The sequence below is a fragment of the Lonchura striata genome, chromosome 5 (assembly GCF_050655825.1).
Source record: "Lonchura striata isolate lonStrDom1 chromosome 5, ASM5065582v1, whole genome shotgun sequence".
NCBI lineage: Eukaryota > Metazoa > Chordata > Aves > Passeriformes > Estrildidae > Lonchura > Lonchura striata.
The window spans coordinates 18,034,494-18,059,479 of record NC_140707.1 but is presented as its reverse complement, the minus strand read 5'-3'; the positions used below and the strand labels follow the sequence as shown (position 1 = coordinate 18,059,479).

At 37.1% G+C, this 24,986-nt stretch overlaps 1 protein-coding gene across 1 annotated transcript in view; it reads right to left on the bottom strand.

Moving 5' to 3' along the window:
* Positions 1 to 202: 202 nt before the first annotated feature.
* SLC17A6 (solute carrier family 17 member 6) overlaps positions 203 to 24,986 on the bottom strand; it is a 29,353-nt gene continuing 4,569 nt past the window's right edge. The window contains exons 4-13 of the mRNA XM_021528538.3: positions 24,488 to 24,606; positions 12,050 to 12,164; positions 9,819 to 9,906; positions 9,632 to 9,718; positions 8,572 to 8,714; positions 6,408 to 6,557; positions 5,068 to 5,200; positions 4,255 to 4,365; positions 2,661 to 2,788; positions 203 to 2,322 (exon numbers count right to left, since the gene is read on the bottom strand). Of these exons, the coding sequence (XP_021384213.1) occupies positions 1,990 to 2,322; positions 2,661 to 2,788; positions 4,255 to 4,365; positions 5,068 to 5,200; positions 6,408 to 6,557; positions 8,572 to 8,714; positions 9,632 to 9,718; positions 9,819 to 9,906; positions 12,050 to 12,164; positions 24,488 to 24,606 (1,407 nt within the window). The 3' untranslated portion in view covers positions 203 to 1,989. The remainder of the gene's footprint in view (positions 2,323 to 2,660; positions 2,789 to 4,254; positions 4,366 to 5,067; positions 5,201 to 6,407; positions 6,558 to 8,571; positions 8,715 to 9,631; positions 9,719 to 9,818; positions 9,907 to 12,049; positions 12,165 to 24,487; positions 24,607 to 24,986) is intronic.

The following is a 24,986-nucleotide window of genomic DNA, read 5'->3' as shown; positions in this document are numbered from 1 at the left end:
AAACAATCTGAGACAGGTACAACTCCCACACAGGCGTGCACATGGTTGGAGGCAAGAACAGGCAGAGTAAAAAGCTGGGTGTGGGGCAGAGCTCCCAGCTGAGAGACTCTCTCCATGTCCATAGCAGAATTTGTTCTGCAGAGACTGTAATTTTAGTCGTCTATATTAAAACACATCTAAAAATTACAAGAAACTCTAGTGGTCATTTTTATATAAAAGGATAAATAGAGCATTTTATTAACACTTTTTTGCAGCAACAAAAGTGACACAGTCCACATCTTTTTCATTAAACACAGCAAAAGCTATGGTCACGTTTTACATCACTTTGAGGCACAAAGCAAAATACTTCTTTTCTTAAGGTCAAGGTATGATTTGCATTAAAAAAAAGGAGAAAAAACAATCCTCAAGTTGTATATTGCGGTAGCAGGGTTTCCAATCACTAGCACAATACAATGAACAGACCAAGAATCCAGAATGGATTATTACATACAATAATATTAATTTGATTGAATTAAGAAATGGATCATTGTTGTCATTTTAGAGTATTAAGAAGTGGTCTGGTGTTGCTAATTTCAGTTGGTTCAGTTTGGTTCAATCCCAACAACCCCAAGTATATACAACAAGCTAAATGTAAGTTAATATATCATCTAGAAGATTATGCACTTCATGATGCATTGCACTTATTGCTTGGTACACTAATGTTGCAGTCACTGTTGAGTTATGCTAAAAAGACAAGCGTGATGCTTGTTGGCTTCTTTCAACCCAACACTAGTTATTTACCACTTTGGTTTATTGTGAGTTTTTCTGTTACTCATATTCAGTGTCCATTATTATTAGGTTTGCTTGAAAGACAAATACATCTTTTATTTCAGGGATTTCTAAAATAACATTTTCTATAATTACAGTATCTTCAATAAACATATCTATGTATACAATTGTGGCACAGTGTGTAAAAATATGAAAGCTATTAAGGGAAGAATAAGGGTTAAATTATTCTCTGTTTCTTCTATTGGTTTCAAAATATCCTGCAAAACAAATGCATCTTTTTTCATAGGGCTATTTGCTCATAGTAAACTTCTCTTTGGAATTTTGTAAAAGACTATATTCTTTTCTATGTTATATTGGGGTATTTTTTCTCTTTCTAAAGACACCAGTACAAATTCAGAATGCACTGCAAAGAATAGAATAATAAAGCTTGTTTTTTGATAAAGGGATTTGCCAGGCTGCCAGCAAAGTCAGACTCAATATTTTATATTGTTTTTATATCGGTTGATAAATGCAGGGAAGAACATGACAATGTCTATAATTTCATGAGATTCTGTAAAGGATAGAAATAAGAACTTGTGCCCAAACATTCAGTATAAAACTCCTAAATAATTCCTTTATTTATCACAGAGTAGCCTGCAGCATGTAACCACGATAAACATACAATATGCCCTATTTGTTCTTTAGGCTTGATGCAATTACCCTTCAGGGAACTGAATCAATCCTGGTAAACGCCTAGGACTCAACCTTTCTTCTCTAAGAAAGTCCTTGTCCTAGGCTAAACACACAACTCCTACATTGCACTGAGTAAATGTGTGTCTTCAACACAACCTCAATAGAGTGTAACAAATATATAAGTGCATTTGTAATGATCAAGTAATTTTGGCTTTCTAAAAAGAGCATTAGATGTGCCAACTTGGTTGCTTAGTTGTGCTTTAATCTGTAATTATGAGTTTTAGCTCTTGTATACTTTAAAGTATCTACTTGCCTCTATAGTTTTGACCAGTAAACCCTTAAAACTCTAATGTTTATAGAACAAATATAACCTAATGAAAGTGATAACATCACAACTCATACAGATTGCACTTTGATGTATTTTTTTACAGTAAGACCTTCCTGTTTGATATGTGTTTACATGTTTATACCACATTTTATTTCTGTGTGCAAACAATCACAATGAATTTAATCACAAACACTACAAAATATACCAAATATTTAAGTTTGTTATGAATAATCTCTTTCCTTGTAGTTGTATGAGTCTTGTACTTCCTCTTGTACAAATTCCTCTTTTTTCTCCCAGCCATTAGGCCAGCCACCATTGACCTGGGTTGTAGCACCGTAAGACTTGGTGGTACCATAATTTACATAATTCTGAGTAATGTCCCCTGTCTCCTCAGCAAGTTCATCTTCATGAATAAAGCCACATTTCTCTTCACTTGTCTGTTCAGGGTCTGCCCAGGGCTGTTTCTCTCCTGAAGCAAATATGCCATAGAAGATCACACCTCCATAATGCACTAAAGCAGCAATGAGGAAGACATACTGCCATTCTTCACGTGTCTGTAAAGAGGAAATTTGCTAAATCAGAGTAGCACAGAGATTTACCTAATTCTTCTGAGCTGCAAGATTTAAATTAAGGCTTGAGGTTGTGATAGCACAGCTAAAACATTCACGTGTCCGTTTCAGAAATATTTATAGCCATCTTTCTTTGAAAAATTTATCAGCCCACAAGAGCATCAACCTAATGGGCACATAGTGAAGCCTGCCTCAAACGTGCATCCCTGGATGCAAGTCCCAGACCCAGTATGGATATCCTGGCAGGCTGTTTTACAGAAAGGTCTTTTTCTTGAAACCAGTTGTATCAAACAGGAAGATTTGAAAATTGTATTTCCATTTACCTTGTTCTTTGTCATTGCTCCAACAATTATAGGGCAAACCATTCCAGACAAGGTCCCGACTCCATTAGAAATGCCCATTAAAATGCTAGCATACCTTGGGGCAATGTCTAAATGGTTGACATTGAATCCTGCAATAGAAAGGTCAGTGAGCTTTCACACCAAGAGCAGAGCAGTACTTCAGCTGAGAAAAGGGACATGACATTTTTACTAGAACATATTTTGGCTGCTTAGTTGCATTTCTTTATCCCTAAAAGACTTACAATGCTTAAATATTCCTAGAGAGACTCTGGGTTTTCATTTCCTTTTAAGAAAATATTTTAGAGGGATACCAGGTTAATTTTCTCCCAAAACTGCAGTTTCAGAAAACCCCAAAACCTCCCAGCAGTGTCAGTGTGGAGTAGAGAATCCAGAAGATATTTAGGCAGGGAAATAATTTGTATTTCATAGTCCCTTCCATAACCATTTCATGCTGTAAATAACAAGTCTTTTCTCCTTCCAGTATCTAACATGTTCTTTTCCTATTGCCCACATTTTACTTTTTGTCACATAGACCAGCAGAAGGGAGTTCTTTTCTATTCTTCAGTGTTAAATTGGAGGGAAAACACAGTATCTATAACTAAATTACTAATTAATTTTGAAAGATATTTACTTGTTCTCTTGCATTTTCAGCAGCACGATTCTGCTGAAAATGTCTGCAGTAACTATTTAAATAATCTAAAGAAGCAGAAAGAATTATTCCCAAAATAAGTACTTAAATAAGTGAAAACAGAAACCAAACCTTGGGATAGAGATAGTATAATGGAAAGGGCAGGCAGTATGATATGGTCATCTTGGGGAAAGTGCAATTCACTTCCCAAATTGTACAAAGCAAGAATGATACCTTGCAGAATACATGAGATTAAGGACAGATTTGATTAGAGGAGATTTTAATGTTTGGCACAAAATGAAAGAGAGCCTGTGTGAGACATAAGGAACCAGCATGGGAGAGGATGCTAAAATCACAGTTGGAAAACAAGGGGAGGACAGGTGACTTGTGTTTGGAGCAGGGAAAGGCAAAGGCAAAGGGTTGATGAATCAGCAGGAAAGGGGAATAGCTGAAATTTAATTCAGAGAAGAAATTCTAGTAATTAGGCCCCAAAATAATATAATACTAACAGGTGCCAAATTAAAAAAATATTACAATATTAACAAAGCAATAACCAGCACAATGTGGAAAAAAATAAAATACTTAAACAAAGATGTGTAGATTTAGGTATTATTATTTAATACAAGTCCATTTGTCTTCTATGTTTGATTTCAAGAAAAATCTGTAGTGTACATTAGCATCTTAATGAGAAGAGAGCCTAATTTGCTGCAATGAACATGGAAAAGATTGAATTATTTGAACAGAAATAATCTAATACAAAAGCTGTAATACCAAACTATAGATTGTGCATTATACATTGTACATTCCTTTATTATGATCATAAATAATGTTCTTTGGGAATTCCAAAGTGAGTGGGCTTTTTAATGACTATCCATGAAGAAAAGCAAAGATAGATGTTTTGTCTCTTAAAGATAAAATAGTTTAGTGTTAATAGTAATATAATCTTACCAGATATGGCAAATCCACTAAAGCCTACAGCAAGCACTAAGAATGAAATAGCCACTCCTTTGCTGTGTGAATATCCCACCACCAGAAGAAGAGTTGCTTCCATACCAAAACCTGGTGAAATAATAAATAAAACCAGGCATCAAATTAAATTCCCTCTCAAATACTGCAGGCCTTAGGATGCCACGATATTTCATAATTCATAGGAACACAAATAAAACATTACTTCAGAGTGGGATACAATCAGGTATTTCTTTCAACTCTAAAAAAACATGTGTTCTTCCTTTCTCAAATAATACCTATTTTACTCTTTATATGCTAATATATTGCCACTTTCTGTCATTTGTAAGATGAAAATAAACGTTTGTGATGTGGTTCAGTCATTCCAGTCAACTCTCATGGGTAACCTGCTTGTGAATTTCCCATCCCTTACCACACCTAAAGTGGCTTTAACCCCTCAGAAGTCGAGGATGCAATCTCAGGGAGTTGTCTGGGCTCTCTTAGTGCAGAGGATGTTTAGGTGAGGAGCTAGAACTGAGTAAGTAGCTAAGAGTAGGCAAATTCCCCTCCAAAACCTCATCTATTTCTATAATACTCAAAATGGTTTCCAAATAACAATGAACTATATGGAAATGGCTAATGACAGCACCAGTGTTTTACTTTATTTAGTAACTGCATCTGCATTGCATAAAAAATGCAGGAAGTATTGCCTCCTAAGAGCATACAACTGTGCAGTTTGTTTCTTTATTCTATACAGAACACAACGTGAACATCAAATCCCTTCAAGAAACTGTTAAGTAAAATAGAAAGACTTACCTCCACAGTTCATTATCTTTCTCACGTTAGTCGTTGAAACAATCTGCCTGCTTCTTAAAAAGTCAGCAATTTGTCCCCCAATAGGAACAATAATTGTCATCACTAAATGTGGCACAGCAGATAAAATACCCACCTAAAATTAAAATTATAATTAGTGAAGTATAAACCATAAGAAAATTTTGATTCTTCATTTTCTGAAGCATTCAGCAGCTAATTATTTCTTTTCAGGGTCACATTCTGTGTTAAAACTTAAAGTGTTGGGTTCTAAAATGAACAAAAATAGTGATCTGAAGATTTTATTTTATTTTGTTTTATTTTATGAAATGCAGTGAGAATTTTTAAGAACCCCTGATGCCATGACACTTTTTTCATAGTTTATATTTAAGCTAAAGCTTTTCCCCCCTCACTTATAGTCCTTGCATCAGAATTTTCAGAAAATTCATAACCAAAAGTGTAAAACTGAATTGCTGCATTTCTTATGGTGTTTAGTGCAGCTTTGCAGTAAACCTCACATGCCTAAACAAATTGCCTGTGGATCATCATCACATGCACAATGGCCATTTCTCTTTGATTTCTGACCAAGCTGCAAAGTGTATTTGGGCAAAAGATATGTCTGAAAAACTTTGTGTGTAGTGAAAGATAAAATCCTAAATATCCATTGGTAGTATTCCAAGTGCTATGCTTGCATGGCAAAATCAGATGTACTTTTGTGATGCCTGTTCCAATAGATTATATGTGTGTACCCATATTTACCTTACAGGTCTGACCCAAAGTTTGTGTGAATCACATGGGACCTTGGATCACCCCTAAATCTCACATTTTGCCACCGAGTTTTCTCCTTTCCAAACGAGAAAGGGGGAGCAGCTCTCACTACATTAAAGGTGCCTATAGAAAGGTGACAAATTATACTGTCCTGCCTAGAACAGGCTGGCCCTGCTTTTTAAAAGGCACCTGGAAAAATCCATTTGTCAATGCTTGCTATAAGCTTTGGTGGGATTCTGCAACCCCTGGGGCATCAGGGACAGAGTGCAATGGGGCTGCTGACACCTTCCTAACACCAAGCAGGATCTGGTTTTGAGCACTTAACTTGCAATGTATCCCCAAGTAAATCATCACTAAATCTCACCCTGCCTCCACCTTTCCCTGTCCCATCCTGTCATAGTTGTTACTTCACTTATTCATGCTGGTCAAGGAAACAGGAACTGGGATGAGTAAGATTTAAGATGCAAATCCATGACAAAGATGTGTAACACTTTTCTTTCCTATTCTTAATAAATACTACAAATACAGCTCTGATATTTACATAGTTAAGATAAAATCTTCACATTCTTTTTACATACCTTGCTTATTTCAAATCCAAACACTTCCTCAAAATAAGCAGGCTGACTAATTAGCAGCAAGTAAAAAGTCCAGCTTCTACAGAAGTTTGCAACTATTATTGCATAGACTGGCATAGATGTAAAAAATTTTCTCCATGGTGTTTTGTATTTCTGAAACATAGAAAGGGGATCCAGTTACCATGTTGATCATTATCATCTTCCCTTTCCTTACCCTTTTTTTTAGCTATGATCCAACAAGCACATATATGCACAGCATATAATTGTTACTACAAAATGCATAAATGGAGAAACTCAGTGATACTCAATTGTATCACAACACTCATGTACAAGTGCTTTTATCTCAGTCATAAGACCAAAATAATAATAATAATAATAATAATAATAATAATAATAATAATAATGTCTTTAAATAATAATGTCTTTAAAATACATTGTTGTTGTATGTAATGAAACAGATTTGACACTAACTACATTATTTCTTTCAGATTTACTGCAAACAGGTATTTTAGCATTTAAATGTTAATGGCAGTATTCAACCTTTTCTTTTTTTATCAAATCTCAGCTGAAACTGCTTGGTCAATATATTTTTTGTTTGTTTTATTGTGTTTTTAAAATAAATTGCAAAAAGAAAAAAAGAAAGACAGATGGACAACCCTGCTGAGTCCCAGCACCTGTCCACAAGCCCAGGCTTCCACCCATCTGTGTTGATCCAAACACAGGATCCATACCCAGATAAGTACTTGAAAATCTTCAGCAAGAATTCAGGCTGAATTCAGTCTATTATTTATTTGAATACTGGCTTTTCCTCAAAAAAACCCAGCCCATAGGTAGGTATGTGCAACATCTATCCTTGTATACCTATTAAATTAACTTAAGTGAGAGGTAAGGATTAAGTGACTTAATTAATGGGAAGCCAGCCAGAAAATCTAACTTGATGGTATGGGAAGAATTTCAGCTTAATTATTTTAGAAGCAACTGAACTATTGATACAAGATAATCACTTTGAAAAAATAATGTTTAATTAAAAAGCCACAATAAAAAATAGACAGAAATTGTACAATCCATATTAGAATTGTCTGGACATCCTTCAGAGTAACTAATTTCACATCAGATTTTCAAAACCATGAACCCTACTGAATGCTGGTGAGTATCAACTGAGACAGGCCCCCAATAACACTTAAAAATTTCAGCTATCAAAAAATTACTCTGTAATATTTTCAGTTCCTTATTTAATACTAAGCAATGTTTTTACTAAGTCAAAAACTGTTAATTCCTGAGTTCAATCAAGAACCAGTGCTCTGACCAAATAGAAAGCATAATGAGGGTCTACTGGGAATGGATGGTGGAAAAATTTAAGCAGATGAAGTGAGGCTTAAACAATTTTTTTTATTTTCCTGAGTGAGTGAGGAAACATGGTAATAGTTTCTTTAAAGCTTTTCAGCGGTTACAGAAATAAGATGATTATTAGTTAGCACAACTGGAGTGTTAAGTGGCTGGAAAATTCAGAGTTCACACATGGATTTTAGGTCATACATGGTGCTTGAGAACTAAACCAGTACAGAACTAAGATTATGAGAGGCTTGGTATTATGTCTCCAGCAAAATGACTGCAATAATGGGAGCTGTTCTACAGATCTCAAACATACTCTACTGCAACTTGCAGTCCTTCTGGCAGAAAAAAACATAAAATAATAAGGATGGGCATTTTCTGATGTTCTGGGGACCTCAAGAGACACTGAGTAGTGTCTTTCCTGGAGTTTGCTTTTAGGAAGAGAAAACCCTCCAGAAATTACTATATAGAAAAGAAACTGACTTTTTCAGCTCAAGATACAAGAAAAGTCTAAATAAAGATGCAGTTGCAAATGTAGCTGTACCTCTTTTTATAATTTGAAGTAGACAAAGAGGCATAAATCCCATGAGTCATCTGCCAGAAGAACTGGAACCTGTGTTCTCTTAATGCAAAAGCAGAATCCACCCAGAAACCCACCAGCAGATTTACGATCTTCCCATCCCCCAGGAGCACATTTGTTCAAATTGTTCAAAATACACTTCTAGATCTTAATGAGATTGTTTGGGGTTTTGTTGTTGTATTTATTTGGTTGCTGGGATTTTCTTTTTCTCACTATCTCATTGGAAAGCAGGGTGTGGGTAATATTTATTCTTACTTCCATTGCACCTAGGAGGTTGGCACTCTCTCCAATGCTTTCTTCTATGTATCTCCTTTCTTCATCTGTAATTGTAGGATGCTTTGCAGGACTCTCATATGAAACCAAAAGCCAAAACATGTACCAGACTATACCAAAGCTCCCTTTGGAATGGAAAGAAAGACTTTAAAATGAGATGCACAATAAAGCAGCAAACAAAGTAGAAAAATTTGTGAAGAATTACAACAAATTTAAATGGCAATTGTTGTCAGTGTTTATTTCTGAGTTCTCTCAGTAGAGATAACTCTCCAACAGAGAGTTTAGTCCTGTGAATAATACTTGTGCAAAATACATGCAGAACTATAGCACAGTGAAATAGTCTTTGTTTTGTTTACAAAATTATTTCACTGTAAGTAAATATTCACTGATCTTAACATCAATTTGTACAATACAATGGAATGAAACAGCTTCCATTTCATTTCACCCAACTGTAAATGAAGGCTCATTCAGCTTTAAGATGCTGCTCTTTGATTACTGCACTAAATTTTTTACCTGCAGAATAGAAGACTCTGGCAACATTTTCAACATAGCAATCAACTTCCTGAGTAGTTTATTAAATTTCTAGAATGCTTCCACTTAATTCACATAAATGCAGAATGAATTCCCTGGGGATATTCTTTTCTGTCAGTGCAGGCTAACACAGCTGGTGTGAATAAAGTTATGTAGGTTTTCAGTTAAAAATCAGGACAACTTATTCAGGGCAGGTGCTCTGAATTTGCAGTATTATCAGAGTGAGAGATATTAATGTGACACTATAGATCTGCCCAGATGTTTGCACTGCTTGTGCTAAAAGTAATGAAGGTTTCAATGTGAGCTAGCTTTTCTTATTTTATTATATTGCTTTCTTACATACTCTTCTCTTAAAATTCTGTTCTCTCACTGCTCTTTTCTCTAGACTGTATTTTTAGATTAGAAGTCCCACTTCTCTGAGGTTTTTATCCTTTAACAGTAGCTAGTACATTTTTAGAAAGGGCAGAGGAAGGCCATAGAGAAGAGGAATGAAAGGAGCAGAAATGCATACCATATACATAGAACACAGAAGACCACCCAGTATATTGCACCAGAATCCCAGCTAAAGGCATTGCAATGACAGCTCCTGCATAGGAACCTACAAAACAAGACATGGGGATGAGCAGGGAGGAAAAATGCAGTTCCAAAACACTCATGCATTACAAACAGAAGGAAGACAAAAATGCAAAGCTGCTTACCACAGAAGGAAGTGGTTGCTAACCTACTTCTTTCCAAAGGGGGGGCCCACTTGCTCCAAATCCCATGGCAGGCAGGGTAGGTGACCCCCTGGGGAATGAGGAATAAAGCTGCTCTCTCACTTCATTGGCTTTGCATGAGTTTTTAGTTTTAATTGCTATAAACAACAGGCTGAGAATGCTTTGCACCTTTATAGCGAAAGCTGAGCAGAGCCACAGAAAACTGTCAATATCTATTCAATTTGAAATGGGTTTTATATATCACTTCAAATCATTAAAGAGACCGTATTAAACAAATATAAAACATATTTCCTTTTGCTCCCCTCCCACTTCCAGGAAAGAATTCCAAATAATTAAAGAGTATTAGTGCACAAGAACCAGAGTCAAAGGAAGGATGACAACACAGACCTTCTTCAGTCTTTCTAATGCAGGACCAATTTATCCAACCCTTTTTTTTTTTTTTTTTTTTTTTTTACCTAACATTTAAAGCACAATTTAGGAAATACAGATTGAAGTGCCACTGCTCTAAAACTAGAAAATAAACTCTATAACCATTTAGAAATATACTCTTAAGAGAAGTTTTTCACTCTGTTTTTAACGAACATACTTGAGCATATAAAGCAAGTATTTGAATGAATTATCTGACTTTATTTTAAGCCAGCTACCTTTTATGTCTCTCTTCAAAACCAGCTTTTAACTTAGCAATAAAAAAATTAAACCTGCAGTGTTGAAATTTTAAAAGAGGTTATATGAAATGTACAGTAATTCCTGATTAAGATGTACAAATGCACACAAATTAATTGTGATTAAAAATTATGGTATATGCATATAGACCATATATTTTTTTTATATAGGTTATATAAATTTACTTTTCTCCTAATCTGATATTTTTTCCTCTGCAAAAATTAGAAAAATTAGTAACTTTTTGCAATTACTGAGGGTTTCAAAAATATTGAGAGGATGAGCCTCAATATGTAAAAAATTGTAAAATCACTTCTTTTCTTTTGAAGGAAGATCATGTAACCAGTTTTCTGCTCATTTCAGTGTTTTTTCAATTAAAAAAAATATAAAGATATAATCATAAGATTGTCATTATTTATCATAAACCTTCTTCAAAAAGTCTTGCTTGGAATTATTTGCATTCATAATTCCTTTGAACAGTATTGGAGAAATGCGTGAGTCTACAATAGCTATTTTATTGTGTAATTAATTACCCACTTGCTTCTCCTCCTCTCATCTTTGCAGTGAAACAGCTCTGTGCAGGCAGGTCACTCACCAGGAATGGATTTAGATTTATGCATATACACTACTCTTTAAGGAATTGGTTGGCAGTCACCTAAATTTCAGGAAATTCTGCACTCTTTTTTTGAATCTTTTAATACAATAAAGTACACTAAAAGCAGGTCATGCAACAGAGGTTTTGTGGCTCTGAGGAGCCTGGAACCAGCCATCAGTGGAAAGGGAAAGAAAAAAGGAGAAGGGGAAGGGGAAGGGGAAGGGGAAGGGGAAGGGGAAGGAGAAGGAGAAGGAGAAGGAGAAGGAGAAGGAGAAGGAGAAGGAGAAGGAGAAGGAGAAGGAGAAGGAGAAGGAGAAGGAGAAGGAGAAGGAGAAGGAGAAGGAGAAGGAGAAGGAGAGAAAGGAAAGGAAAGGAAAGGAAAGGAAAGGAAAGGAAAGGAAAGGAAAGGAAAGGAAAGGAAAGGAAAGGAAAGGAAAGGAAAGGAAAGGAAAGGAAAGGAAAGGAAAGGAAAGGAAAGGAAAGGAAAGGAAAGGAAAGGAAAGGAAAGGAAAGGAAAGGAAAGGAAAGGAAAGGAAAGGAAAGGAAAGGAAAGGAAAAAGACTATTTTTTTTTTCTCTTTTAAATTATGGTAAATCTCTTATTCATTCCAACAAAAGTGTGGCATGGTCAGGACTTAAAATATAACCCTAGGTTTTTGCTATATATTTATTCTGTGATGATGACCAACAAGAAACAGTTGGGAATTAAAGCAGTACAAGCCTTATGCAGTGTGGGAGTTTAGTGAAACAGCAGTGCTAAATGCATATCTCACTGGCTTCTCATTTTGCCATGACATTTTATAGCTGAAGGAAGATCAAACAGCTACAATCCATACATTGAAATCCTTTACACTCAAAACCACTAATAAATATGAAACCACTTCTATCTTCCTTCCAAAGCTACAGTTGCTAGTCAAAGGCTAACAAGCATTTACTAGTTGTTTTGCAATTTTCCATACCTCTACAAGGCCCTGCAAGATCCTAACGAAGATGACACATCCGTAGTGCACCCTGGCTGCAGATGGTATTAGCATGTTGAGGGAAGATGTCAGCAGAATAGCAGCACCAAATACTCTGCAAAGGAGGCAAAAAGGGGAAAGTAAGTGACTTCAGTGCTCTCCCAAGTGACTTGCTCTACATAAACTCATATATCAATGTAGATGCTCCCTCTATGTTCTTTATATGGGTATATATATTTATATACATTTATATGTTTATATATATATTTATATATATTTATAATTATATATTTATATATTCACTGGATAAGTGTCTACTTCTCTCTAGTGTAATAAGCTGTCTGATAAGACCCCGACCAAACATGGATGTGTTTATCTATTTAGCATAATTTCCTAAGGAAATATATCTTATGTAATCACAGGTATAGATATTACTTTCCCTATAAACACCCACTTTACTTTAATTTTCACACTAATTTCAACCAAATCTCATTGTGTTCTCCACCCTCTGAAAACAAAATTAGAATTTTGTCTCCAAAAGGTGTGCTAAAACAGATGGTCAGTAAAAGAGTTTCTCATGTGCTTTAATTGTAAGAAAGGGACACCATACATTTACTCCTTATAAAGCAGAAGAGAATTCACTTTCATACAGGCCAAAAGCATCAGGAATAATTTTAGAGCTGGGATTTTCTTAGACACAAGATTTAATCAACCTGGAAAAACATGTCTGTAATAATTCTTACTGCTGTTTTTTCAGAGGCTACTCACTGAAAATTGCTCATTTTGATTCCATGGCATCCTAATTTGAAATAAAGTACATTACAAAGTCCAAATAAATGCATGAAGTGATGATTCATTTTCAATTCCACGGATTTGACTGAATTTGTATTTGATTTGATTAATATCCACCTCTTGTAGGAGAAAACCTTTTTCCAGCATTATTGTGCCTTTTTTTGTCTAAAGCTATATAATACAAATATAAATCTGATGACACATGACATCACAGTATCTGATGTGGAACTGATTTGACAGAAACCTTTGACCTTCACTTGTGCTATTCAGAAACTAGCACCGTGCCATAACTCATTGAGAAACAGACCTTGGGCTAAAGATGCAGGATGAAAATTCTCCACAAACACACACTATTCCACATTCTGTGTTTAGAATCACAGCCTGAAACAAATCCTCAAGTAGCAAACTGAGTGCATGCATATTTTTATGCATTTGACACATATTTGACACATATTAAAGGGCATGGTAAGGAATCTGCTCGAGAGCCCTAAATCTTGTCTCCTCATTGTGCTCCCTTGGATCTCCATCTCAAGTTAAAGAACATTCTGTACAGTGTATTTCTGGCTTTGCTCGTCAGCATGTCCAATACATTTGCTGGGACTGACTGGGCACATGATTGTGTTGCACTGTAAGGACTATTCTGGCCTAAATTGTCTTTTACTCTTGATTTTTAATTGTGTATGTTTCTACTCCAAAACTACATGCACTTCATTTCCTTGCAATGCAATACCTCCTTACATAAACACCAATGGTGTCTTGTCCTGCTAAAACCACATGAAGATAGGATGTTAAAGAATGCCATCTCTTTACAAGGATGAGATTTAGAAAGTTGTTGCAGTAGGTAACTGTTTCTTCAAGGAAATTTACTCTAGTTTTTTAATCCTGTGTCTGAAATCAGCTTCTGTTTGCACACAGCTGAAAGCTTTGTTTGCCAGAATTGCCTGTGTTCTCATGTTTGCTGGAGAGAAGCTGTTTCCTTGAGTCTGTTCCTTCTAGAAGGCAAAGGAAAATGTAACTGAAGGAATGATCAGAGACATGCTTCTTCCAGATTAAACTCTTGCCTGGATTTAAACACACAAATACTGGTGAATATTCAGTTGCATCAGGATATAGACAATTAAATAATTCTGCAGCATCACTTGTGAGTCAATTCTCTCTCTGAACTATGATTTATAAGAATGATTTCCTCTCTCCCCCCAGAAATTTAAGGATTTAAAAGAAGAATAAGTTAAATAATGATTCTTGCAAGAAATGTCTTTCTGTGAGTCCCTATTAGAAGTGATGTCATTCATGGCTATTTTACTGAGTCCATGTCCTCTACAACTCTTAATCAAAAGCAAATAAATCTTCCTATATTTGCTTTGCATCTCTCAGCACATAATCATAAATATCATAAGCATTTCTCCTTTGGGCTCTTTAATCTTCTTACGTTTATTTCCATAAATACTAAATTCTACTTAACAAATTATTGTTATATAGTGCTGGTTTTTGTAAAGCCTTACTGCATTATTGCTTAAATATCTTACTTAGCAATGTTTATTATTATTTAGGTCAAGTAAAAGTCATTTTGAACTCCAGTCAACCAAAATATATTTGAATGCGGCTCACATTTGAATATATTTAGTCGGGAAATGGAACATCCTTATTGTTCCTAGGACATTTCTAAACTATTTTGCTGACTCACTTATCAAACCCTCAAATTGTGTAATCCTTTTTTTTTTTCTTACATTTTTTTCTGTCTATTAAGCTAGTGATTGATGATCCTTTGTGTTTCATTTCACTCAGAGCTATCCTTGAAAATCCATTTCATTCTGGGCACACTCCAAACCCCACAAAAGGTTTCATGCTGTGGCACAAAGTGAGAACTTTAGCAGACTGAAGGTAAACTCTGGGGAAACTGAGTTTTATCACAGAGATAAAGCAGACCAATGACACTGCCATAATTCTTGGGCCTTGCATTAGGATGGAATTAAATGTCATGCAGCAGCCCCCAACCTTGCAAAAAAATCCCTTTCTGACTCAAAATCAGCAACTGTGCAACTATATCTGAAAGAAAATAACCATATACAGAAGAAGACCATAAATACAGTAGTAGTATGTCAAGGAGAGGGGCAAAACTCCAATAAATTCTGGTCCTCATAAGTGACAGTGAGCAGTCCTGAAACAAAAAATTAGACTCAGTCCCAAAAATCAGAATCTGACACTGATCTTCAAACAGTGTCAGTGTTTTGCTGACACTGGCCTCGAAGGTCATGAACTGTGACTTTAATCCTCCTGTAATATAAATAGTAATAATAGCAAAATCATATTTGAATGTGAGACATTTGGGATGGGAGAAGAGAAATAAAACTACTTTGACAGCTCAGAAGTGCTTAGAATGGAAGGAGGTTGCAGGGGGAATTAATCTGTTTGGGTTCCAAGTCAATTGGCTCATTTTTATCTTTTAAGCACAAGAAAAATAAATGTATTTTTAGGTTTCTAATCTCTGCATCTATGCAGAGATTAGAAACCTAAAAATACATTTATTTTTAGGTTCTGTGAGCACTCTGAGCCTGTTCCAGATTTTGTTCTACAGCTGGGAGCAGGGGCAGCCCAGCAAGGGAGCTGAGCACAGCTGAGCTGGGCACTGGGAGTGCTGAGTGCCAGATGGAGGAGGGCACCTCGAGTTACAGATCAGATATCCAAAAAAAAGCACAGCCTCCTCCTGGGGGCATCCTTTTACCCAGTGACTGGGAGTGAGAACTGCTGCAAAGAATTCATACAACTAAAGATCCTTTTAGATGTGTATGTGGTGGGATCAATTCCTCATCTTAAGCTGCTTGTATTTTTATTTATGTCCATTTTTAATATATTTGGTAAATTCCACAATTAGCAGTGTCTCAATTCTCTGAATAAGCAAAGTCACTTGGAAAAATGAAACATACACATTGAATGAGTATTTTCTAAAGCATATGAACTACCTTAGCTAAATTTAAAAACAATATAAAAGTAACTCTGTATCTATAAAAAAGTTTTTAAAGCATTTATTTAAACAAGAAAATCCTGCAGTTTTAAATGTGTAGATATTTGCTGTATCAGTGAATTATTAATGCAATTTCTTTAAAATTCAAAATAATCAAAGAACAGTAAGTCTTGGTCACTTATAACTACAAAACACTATTGCGTGTATTTAAACAGATTTGCATTGAAAAATATAAAAGTATAGAAAGTATTTAATGGCTTCCATAGGAAATTAATTCAGGTCTGTATCTGAATAGTTTTTCCCACCACTGATCATCATTTAATGGAAGACCTACCTACTGAATGGGAAAGTTTGATTATTTTGTTAGTTTGCTAGGGAATCATAGAGTGAGGAAGTGTGTGAAAGCATTTTGCATCCCCTACAATAAATTAAATTCAAAATGTTATAAATTGGTTTATTCTGACTGTAAACAGTAACCTATGGAAAATGTAACCCTTTTTCTTTTCTGAAAAAACCTCTGATTTGACAATTTCACATGAATATTGATCATATTCTAGAGAACATTGTTTTCATTGGATATGTATGTATTGATCAAATACTTGATTTGCAAGCAGTGACAAAACATTTTCTGTAGTCATAGTTACAAATTCCTTAGGTAAATAGGGTGGAAAATAGAGGATTGAAAACATGAACTTTCTTGTGAAGTTTTCCCAACCTAGTTTAAAGATTAGATGAAAAAAGCCTGCCATTATAAAATAAATGAAATTTGTCTGGATTCCAGTTGGTGAGTTGGTTTGCCATTCTACTTACATAAATCACATGAAATATGTTGAACAAAGACTTATTTTATGAGACATAAATAAAAACTGGAGCTGGGTTTTGACTCCCTTTTGCTGTTCTTTCTTGAACAGTGCTTGTCTGGGAGAGTCCTCGTGCAGCAGCAGCTCTGAGTAGCAGAATATGTATCACATAATGTGATTTTTTAGACTATTCTGTCAGCTCAAGTTTTCTAAAATGTATTCTTTGACTCTTTTACTATTTACTTGACTATTATTATTTTACCTGACTACTGTCTTTCATCTGTGACACTCCTCCTGCAAAGGGCAGCAACAGGACATGGACTTGCTTACGTTGTATTTTCATACAATCCAAATAATATTTGGTCTGAGGGGAACTGCAAGGCTCAATGCTGTATTAAATGCTTCATTTTTTCCAGTAAAACACAATGTCTAGAAAGAAGCAAGGCAGAAGCTAACTGGGATGTCTGTGGGCTTACAGCAGATTTTCAGAAGCTTTTTTTCTGTAAACATTGCTGGCAATGACAGCTGGTGATCAACTTCTTAGCTCAGATTTTTCTTTGAATATATAGAAATTTCAGGGGTTAACTGACACTTAACATTTCCCTCCTCACAAAGCATATCTCTACCTATATCAGGTGTGATGAGGGCCTTCTAAGCCTTTGATACAGAACATTGCACATTGCACTTTGATGACCTGAATTTGCTACGGTTTGATCTGCCAGGCTGGAAGATTAAAAAAATCTCAAAATATTCATGAGACTTTTAGCAAAACTGAGGATAGAAGGGACTGGATCAAGCCCCGATGTGAAGTGCCATGCAGAGATTCTGCTGATGTGTATCAGCAAGCCAGAAGAAGAAGAAGCCCTTTACATTTCTGCCTTCTTCAAACCCCACTGATGCCACTGGCTCACCAAGGCCACAATCAGCTTTCAGGCTGCGCCTTCCATTGCTCGTTCTCAGACCTGTTTTCTGATATGTCAAAGGGTATTTTATAAAAACTTGGGCACTGTTGGATGGCAGCATCATTGGAATGGATGCCAAATGTAAAAGAATCCTGGGTCATTAAATTCAAATTGTTGTTCTTACCATCAAGTGCATTACATTATCCTTTCATAAACAGATCAGTTTCCATCTGAGAAGTTACAAGCATTTGCCATACTTAGTTTTTCCTCTCCAGCCTTTTGCTTCATATATCCAGTATATGTCTTCTACCCATGTTGTTTTATTTTAATGGTTTTAATCTCTTCAGTTTCCACAACCTCAATACTATTTTCTTGCTTTTGCATCACTAAGCAAATCAGATCCTCTACACCTTACCTTGCTTTTTTTCTTCATTCATTTGCTCACTGGACCAATCCTCTCTTTCCTGTCTGAATTCAGCTGGGGAATCCCTCAAACTGTGGTTTTGTCTTACAACTCATTATATCTATATATATCTAGATAAAGCTCTGAGTCATTCCTTCTAGCTCATTAGCTTTGGGACAGGTTGCTCTTTAAATATGTAATCTGCTAAATAATGTTTCAAGCCAGGACTGTCTCATTCAAATCACCTTACCAACACGCAGGGCTCAGGCTGTGGTTCAACTGTCTCTGCTGATTTAGAGATATGTGACACGTTTATCAAAGGAATCATCTGTGGGTTTCATTTTAAAATGCTTTGTGCAGTTGTTTGGGAGGATAACTGCTATGTGTGGGACTCAGAAGCTGGGCTTCTGTCCTGCTTTTTGGAGTGTTTTCTGATTTATGGGGCACATGTTAGAGCTGATTGTATCGGGATTGCTCAGAGCAGAAGCAGATTCCTTCAGAGCAAAATGACAGTGTTTTTACACAACCATCTTAGATAACATTTTGCTGCATCAACCCCAGTGTACAAATTGTTTTGGACTGCAGTAGCAAAGCTGGTGGGGTGATTAAGGATACCTGTTGCACAGAGTGCATGCAATCAATGCTCAGAAGCATCCCTGGGTTTTGTTTGTAAAACTGTCAGAGACACTTCTATTTATTAGATACCACTGTTAATGCAGTAAGGATTGTGGAGACTCAGGACTAGAAGAGAACTGGGGGCAAAGTTATTTGACAGCATTGATGTATATAGATGATATAATCCTAAAAATTAAGAAGTTTCTTTATCAGCTTGTTCTGAAAGGGGTGTCATGACATGGGGCTTCGAATTGGGTGATCTTTAAGGTCTCTTCCAACCCAAACCATTCTAGGATTTTCTGAAAGTATCTGGTATAATTTTATGAAAACTGTATAGTGGATTTTATACAGATAAGGGTTTCAAAGGCTTTTCATCAATGGAAGATGGAATGCAAAAAATAAGCTCAAATTTCAAACATAACCCTCCTCCTGTAGCTATAGCTCAGCAAGGAGGGCTAAATTCTGAAAGTTTTAGATTTAGTCTTAAAAAAATTAGTCAAGGATAAATTTGGTTCTCTGCATTTTGTGTCTTGAGGATTACTCCACAAAATTCCACATTTGTCAATGTAGTGTTATACAGCTGCTTCTCAGTACCAGAGAAAATAACATTTTAGCCTGCAACAGTCTTGCATGAGGTGCCTTGAAAGGTAAAAGTTAAGCACTGTTAATGATGGTTTACCTGCTTCCAATGTACATAAACATAAACTGTGCTCTTACTGACTCTGAAAAGATTGTTTGGCTTAATAATAGTGTGAGGTTTTTTCTTTTTTTTTTTTTTCCAGTTGTTCCACATGCAATTTCAGCTGTTCTTTGTATTAATCTCCTTGACTGCAAACTGTGAGTAGCCACTCATTTGGAAGACTTACACTACCTGTATTGATTTTTTTAAAATTATATACCTATCGTCTCACTTCTTCATTTCCTTCATAACCTATATATTCCCAATAATATCTGTCTTAGTCTAGTTGGTTTTTTTTTCAGTCTGTAATCATGCTGATAACCCTTCTTGGGATGACTTTTATTTATGCTTATGTAGTTCAGATTAACTAAGTAGAACTGAAGCCATTATGGGGAGACACTGTTCAGCTATTCTGTGGCATGTACATTCATTCTGACTTATGTCTAGTACAGGCTGGTTTCCTAATAACTCAGTTGACCCCTCTACTGTAAACATATCCCTGTGAAATGCTCACCCTGGCAATTTATGTTTTCCTAAATGATAGACAGAATGTAGTGTTTTTTTCTGAATTGGGCCTTTAATTTTCATAAAACAGCACAGGGCTAACAAAACTGGATTGTGCCATGAATATTAGAGTGGTTGATGAACTCAGCCTCCCAAAAAACCAGAGAGAATAATCTACCTTTGCCATTAAAGATGAACACATATTCCCTAGCACCAGTCCTAAGCTGAACATGCTTCACAGGTGAATTGCTTAAGACCAAACCTCTTTAAAAATGGTCTGTGGCCAGAAGCCATAGTATAGCAGCTTTATTTGGCTTTCTTAAATCAAGATAAAGCAGGTTATTTTCATTCACATGTGTATGTGGGAGGAGGGGGATGTGTCTCTGTACTCTTCATACTAAATCCTATTATAAGCCCTTCATGAAGCATTAATATGTAAAAGCCGACCTCCCGCCATCTAATCTGGTATAATAAGGGCTTGGATACATTATTAATTTTTGCCACACATCTGAGGCCCCCTTTTATCGAGCAAAACCCCCACCTAAATCCCTTGTTGCATCATTAAATTGTGAAAACAGCTTCATCACTCGCGACAGACAAATGGAAGGGCCCTGAACCATATGGCAGAGGGAGCAGCAGCACCAGCTACCAGCTCCCCCAGTCCCCTTCTTGGGAAGGCTGGCACTTCAAAGAATCTGCAATGCAGTGGGGTGACAAAATCATCTTGGGGATTTTTGTGCAATATTGGCTCCTTTGCCTGGAAGCAGATGAGCCCCACAGCAGTGCCAGGGAGCAGAGACCAGCTCAGCCTGCAGGATTTCGGGCTGAATATGAAAGGTGGGGTTGGCAGTGCAGCTCTGTGGGTCCCCTCACAGTGCGAGGTCACCCCAAGTCCTCAGAAGTTCAGAAGTTGGCATTTGTTTAATCATCCACTAATCCCCTGCTCACGCTGTGAATTAATCATTGTTTGCCAATCAGAAAATGCACAATATGCCTGCCTGGTAAAAGAATGGAACCATTTCTCTTTTTAAAATGTAAAGATATGGACTTCTGGACATCTTTCTATTTGTATTTCTAAACCTATAGTTTACCTTAAATTGTTATGCTTGTGGTCATTAAGGCTGAGTTGGAGAGATTCTGATTCACTGACATGCTAAAGACAGTGTCAGTGAAAATCTGAGACAAGATGCACTGACAGTCATCTGATATATCATTCTTTTTATTCATACCAATAATCCTACCAGATTACTTTCTGGGAAAAAAGATTTAGTCTTTAATAACAAGAAGAATGGCACTTGAGAAACATAGATTAATTTGAAGGGAAATGTTAATTGGTATCATATCATTCAGATTAGAATGACAATGATTAAGAGTTCAGCATAGATGAGAGATAATTACAAAGAGAAATGTAGTATAGTCATGTAGTTACATTTTTTAATGTGAACAGTGCCAGGATTTGAGCTTTGACAGATAATAGGAAATATATGGCTTTACCATAGGTGACTTTAATTTTTTAAAAATTGGCATTCTATTCTGCCCTTTGGGTCTCTTTGTGTCAGAAGGTTCTAATGTTTGAATATACACAAATGAGCTAAAATGGTTACTCAGTTTTGTTTCATAAAAAATAATCTGTGATTATTGCAGATTTTTACTTTTGAAAAAATGCTTGGCACATACAGTCAAAAATGGCATTTCTATTTTAAATATATAACTGCATTGGGAATTGATTCTCTGTTGCATAATCTAACAATGCCTGGTTAATTTCAAATAATCTTTCCTGATTTACAGTAAATGTTTAAACAGTTCACTTTGGAAATCAGTGAGGAAATTCTGCCACAGCATTTTACTACTGCTTTTTGTAGGATTTGTTATAGATTTCCAACATAAAGGATATTTAAAGGGTGTATCAGAAGTTTAAAATATGATACCCAAATTATCTTGAGATGAAGGGATAAAACTGAGCACAGTTTCACACCTTTCCATACACGTGTGAGAGCACAGCAGGCAGTTTATTCACAGACAGCTGCAGTAGCATGAATGTGAAACAGGGAATATTCATTTGAACTAAATTATTAAATTTCTAGATTATAAACAAAACATGTGCTTACTTATAGGACCACATAGCCTGAAATTCACTATGGCAACAGCCCTTAACCTTGTTTATCTCTTATATTTTGCTTACTTGTCCCTCTACTGCAAACGTTTCACAATAGCTAAAGCATAACTTCCATTATAGGAATTTAAAACCCAATAAAAAAGACTACAACATAATTTCTGTGGTTGGACCAGTAGTGGGCAGTCATCATTGTTACTATTTACACTTTTTTTCATTTGTATGGCTGTCAATAGCTGATTCTTGTCATCTCTTTCCAGAGAACTAAAGCATACACTTATACCAAGCAATTTTTCCAGTGGAATTATTATGTATACTCACAATCAGATTATCTCCTAGTAATCTTTTTATATACATGTATCCTGAATACATAGTTCTTGCTGTTTCTTTCACTAGGCATCACGTTATACTGTCATTTTTGAAGAAATAAAAGATCTCTAGAGCAATTCCAATTTTTCAACACCCATACTAATATGAATGTGTCCAAATTACCCACAAAATCCAAGGTTAACATCATTAACTTAAATACACTCATTGCACTAAATAAAGCAAAATAAACATTCTGGGATTACACTAATTACTTTAGTAGACCATCATGCTGGAAGCTTGTGATGCATTTCTAGTCCCACATGGCTGAAGATCCCACTCAGTAAGACTACTTTTCATAATATCCTCCCTGATGTTACCTTGCACTCAACTGTCATATATTGAAAATAATTCAGTCAACCAAACATTTACTATATCATTTGATCGACTGGATCCCTTGGTACCCACACGTTTATCATCATTTATGCATATTCCCCCAATGACTGATGAAATGTGAAGACCACAGCAAGTATCAGCAGTATCATAATGGTATCCGAGTCTTTGAAAGGTTCATAAACTCTGGCCAGGTAATCATCATCTCCCAGTGTGAAAAATGTCACTAGTCCAGTTACAGTTGCTGACTTGGTTGTGAAAACCACAAAAAGAAAAGAAGGTGTTTCATCGCACCCCTTGGGGCAGGTACCCCAGAAAACCTAGGTTCCCTACAGAATCTATAGGTAGTGAGAAGCCTGGGAATGACAGAACACACCTGAGTCATTAAGTGCTTCCACAGGAATAGTACCTAACTAGATAAAATACACCTACCTTAACTGGAGTAGTCCTCAGTTATTGTCATAAGTGTAAATGTTTGTAAGGAAGAGAAAAATCTGATTTGACATGACAACTCCTGTGCTTCTGCTATGGACTTTCCCTGGCAATGTCATTGTCTTGCAAATCTTTGTAGTTGCACCACTTTACATCTGAGTTGGTTCAAATGGCTTTTCTGATGTTTGGGTGAATGAAGACAGCTTTTGATTCTCTGGGTCAGATCCTGCAGTCTTTACTCAACCAAAACTCCAATTAATCCTGAGTAGCTACAGACTGTGTAAAGATGCAAAAATGATTAAAGGAGGAAGAAAAGGTAAATAATCCTTTAAATGGCTGTTAATGGCTAATTGAAAAAGCCTTTTACATTTCTGAACCATTATCAGGAAGATGTCACTTGTAAACAGAAAGGCAATGGACACCCCAGTTTAAAAATTACGTGTTTTGATTTATTTGTTTTTGAGGGTAGGATATGAGTATTTTCTCAATTACAGAGCATCTCTCTGTTTGTAAATACTCGTTTCTACTGCAGATCTGTCTAAAAGGTATTTGAGGAGACCATTTTTTGCTTTAGCCACACTCTCTCAAGCACACATAAGCCATCCTTCTCATTAGGCTGAGCTTCCCTGCCCATCCAGGCCTACCTTTCATGTTGCCCACTCCTGAGAAGAGTTAAAGCTACATGTGGCTGAGTTTAGCATCCATTTGCACTTAGTGCAGGACCGGTTTGAAGAGTGGCACTAGGACCTTTGCTGCTTCTGCAAACGATGGGCCTGTGGCATTAAGCAGGGATGTGAAAGCCTCATGTGTCTCGAATACTCAGTGGATCTAATTAACAGGTAGAATCGCACCCTGGGTGCTTGAAAAACTGCCAGACACCATAGAAACGAGTCCTTAAGTCCCCGGACCATCTGCACTTTCTTTTCATTGTGGAAGTCTCATTTAAGCATGTTTTTTGACCATTCTAAATTCATTTATGCTTTAATGAAAAATTCCTGCTGACGGTTTTCTTTTTCATTAAAGCAAAAAATAATAAAATTCTTTAATTCAGTCACAGGGGAGAAAAAAAAAAACCTAACCTCTCAAGCTTTGATGAAATAATGGATCTTTGAATTTGCCTCTGAATACGTGTTGTTTGAATATCGTTGCCACGACCTCCTTAAGTGAGTGTCTAAAGGAAAAGGAAACCAATACGAGGCATCCCCGCAGAACCGGGGGGTTGCTGGAAGGAGGGTGAGCAGCGCACCATCCCAGCGGAGCGCAGTCCTGCCCTTCCCGAGCCCGTCAGCGGGGTAAGCCGAGGGCTGCGGAGCCCCGGCTGCCCGGAGCCCGGCCCGGAGCCCGGACCGGGGCTCGGACCGGGGCTCGGACCGGGGCTCGGACCGGGGCTCGGACCCGAGCCCGGCCCGGGGCTCGGACCGGGGCTCGGACCGGGGCTCAGCCCGGGGCTCAGCCCGGGGCTCGGACCGGAGCCCGGCCCGGGGCTCGGACCGGAGCCCAGACCGGACCCAGCCCGCACGACACCTTTGCGTTTTACCTGTTCGCTGCCAGCCGGGACGAGATGTACCCTCCGGGGATCTGCGTGATAATGTATCCCCAGAAAAAAGAGCCGTGGATCATGCCGACCGTTTCGGGATCCCAGTTAAACTTCGCTTTCTTCCAACGCGAGGCGCCGGGCCAGAAGGAGAGAAAGACAAGGGGAAGCTGTAACTGTGCCGCTGGAGAGCTTTCCCCCGGCCCGCACACACAGCCCGCACCCACCTCTTGCCCTGAGGGGTTCTTTGGATACGGTGTTAAAGACTCGTCTGCCTTTGTCACGTCTTTATCACCCCGCTTTGAAATGGCTCTCATCATTTTTGTCAAAGCAAATTCGCCCCAGTGCTCTCAAACGTTCTGCAAAACCTCCCTGCCTCCCGTACCCCCGTAACAGCCCGGATTCGATGCCGCCCTTCTCCCGTGCCCTACTCCCGTTTGTTTTAGGAGTTATCTGCGTTTTTCAAGGCTGTGCGGGAAAGACACGGCGGGGGGCGAATTGC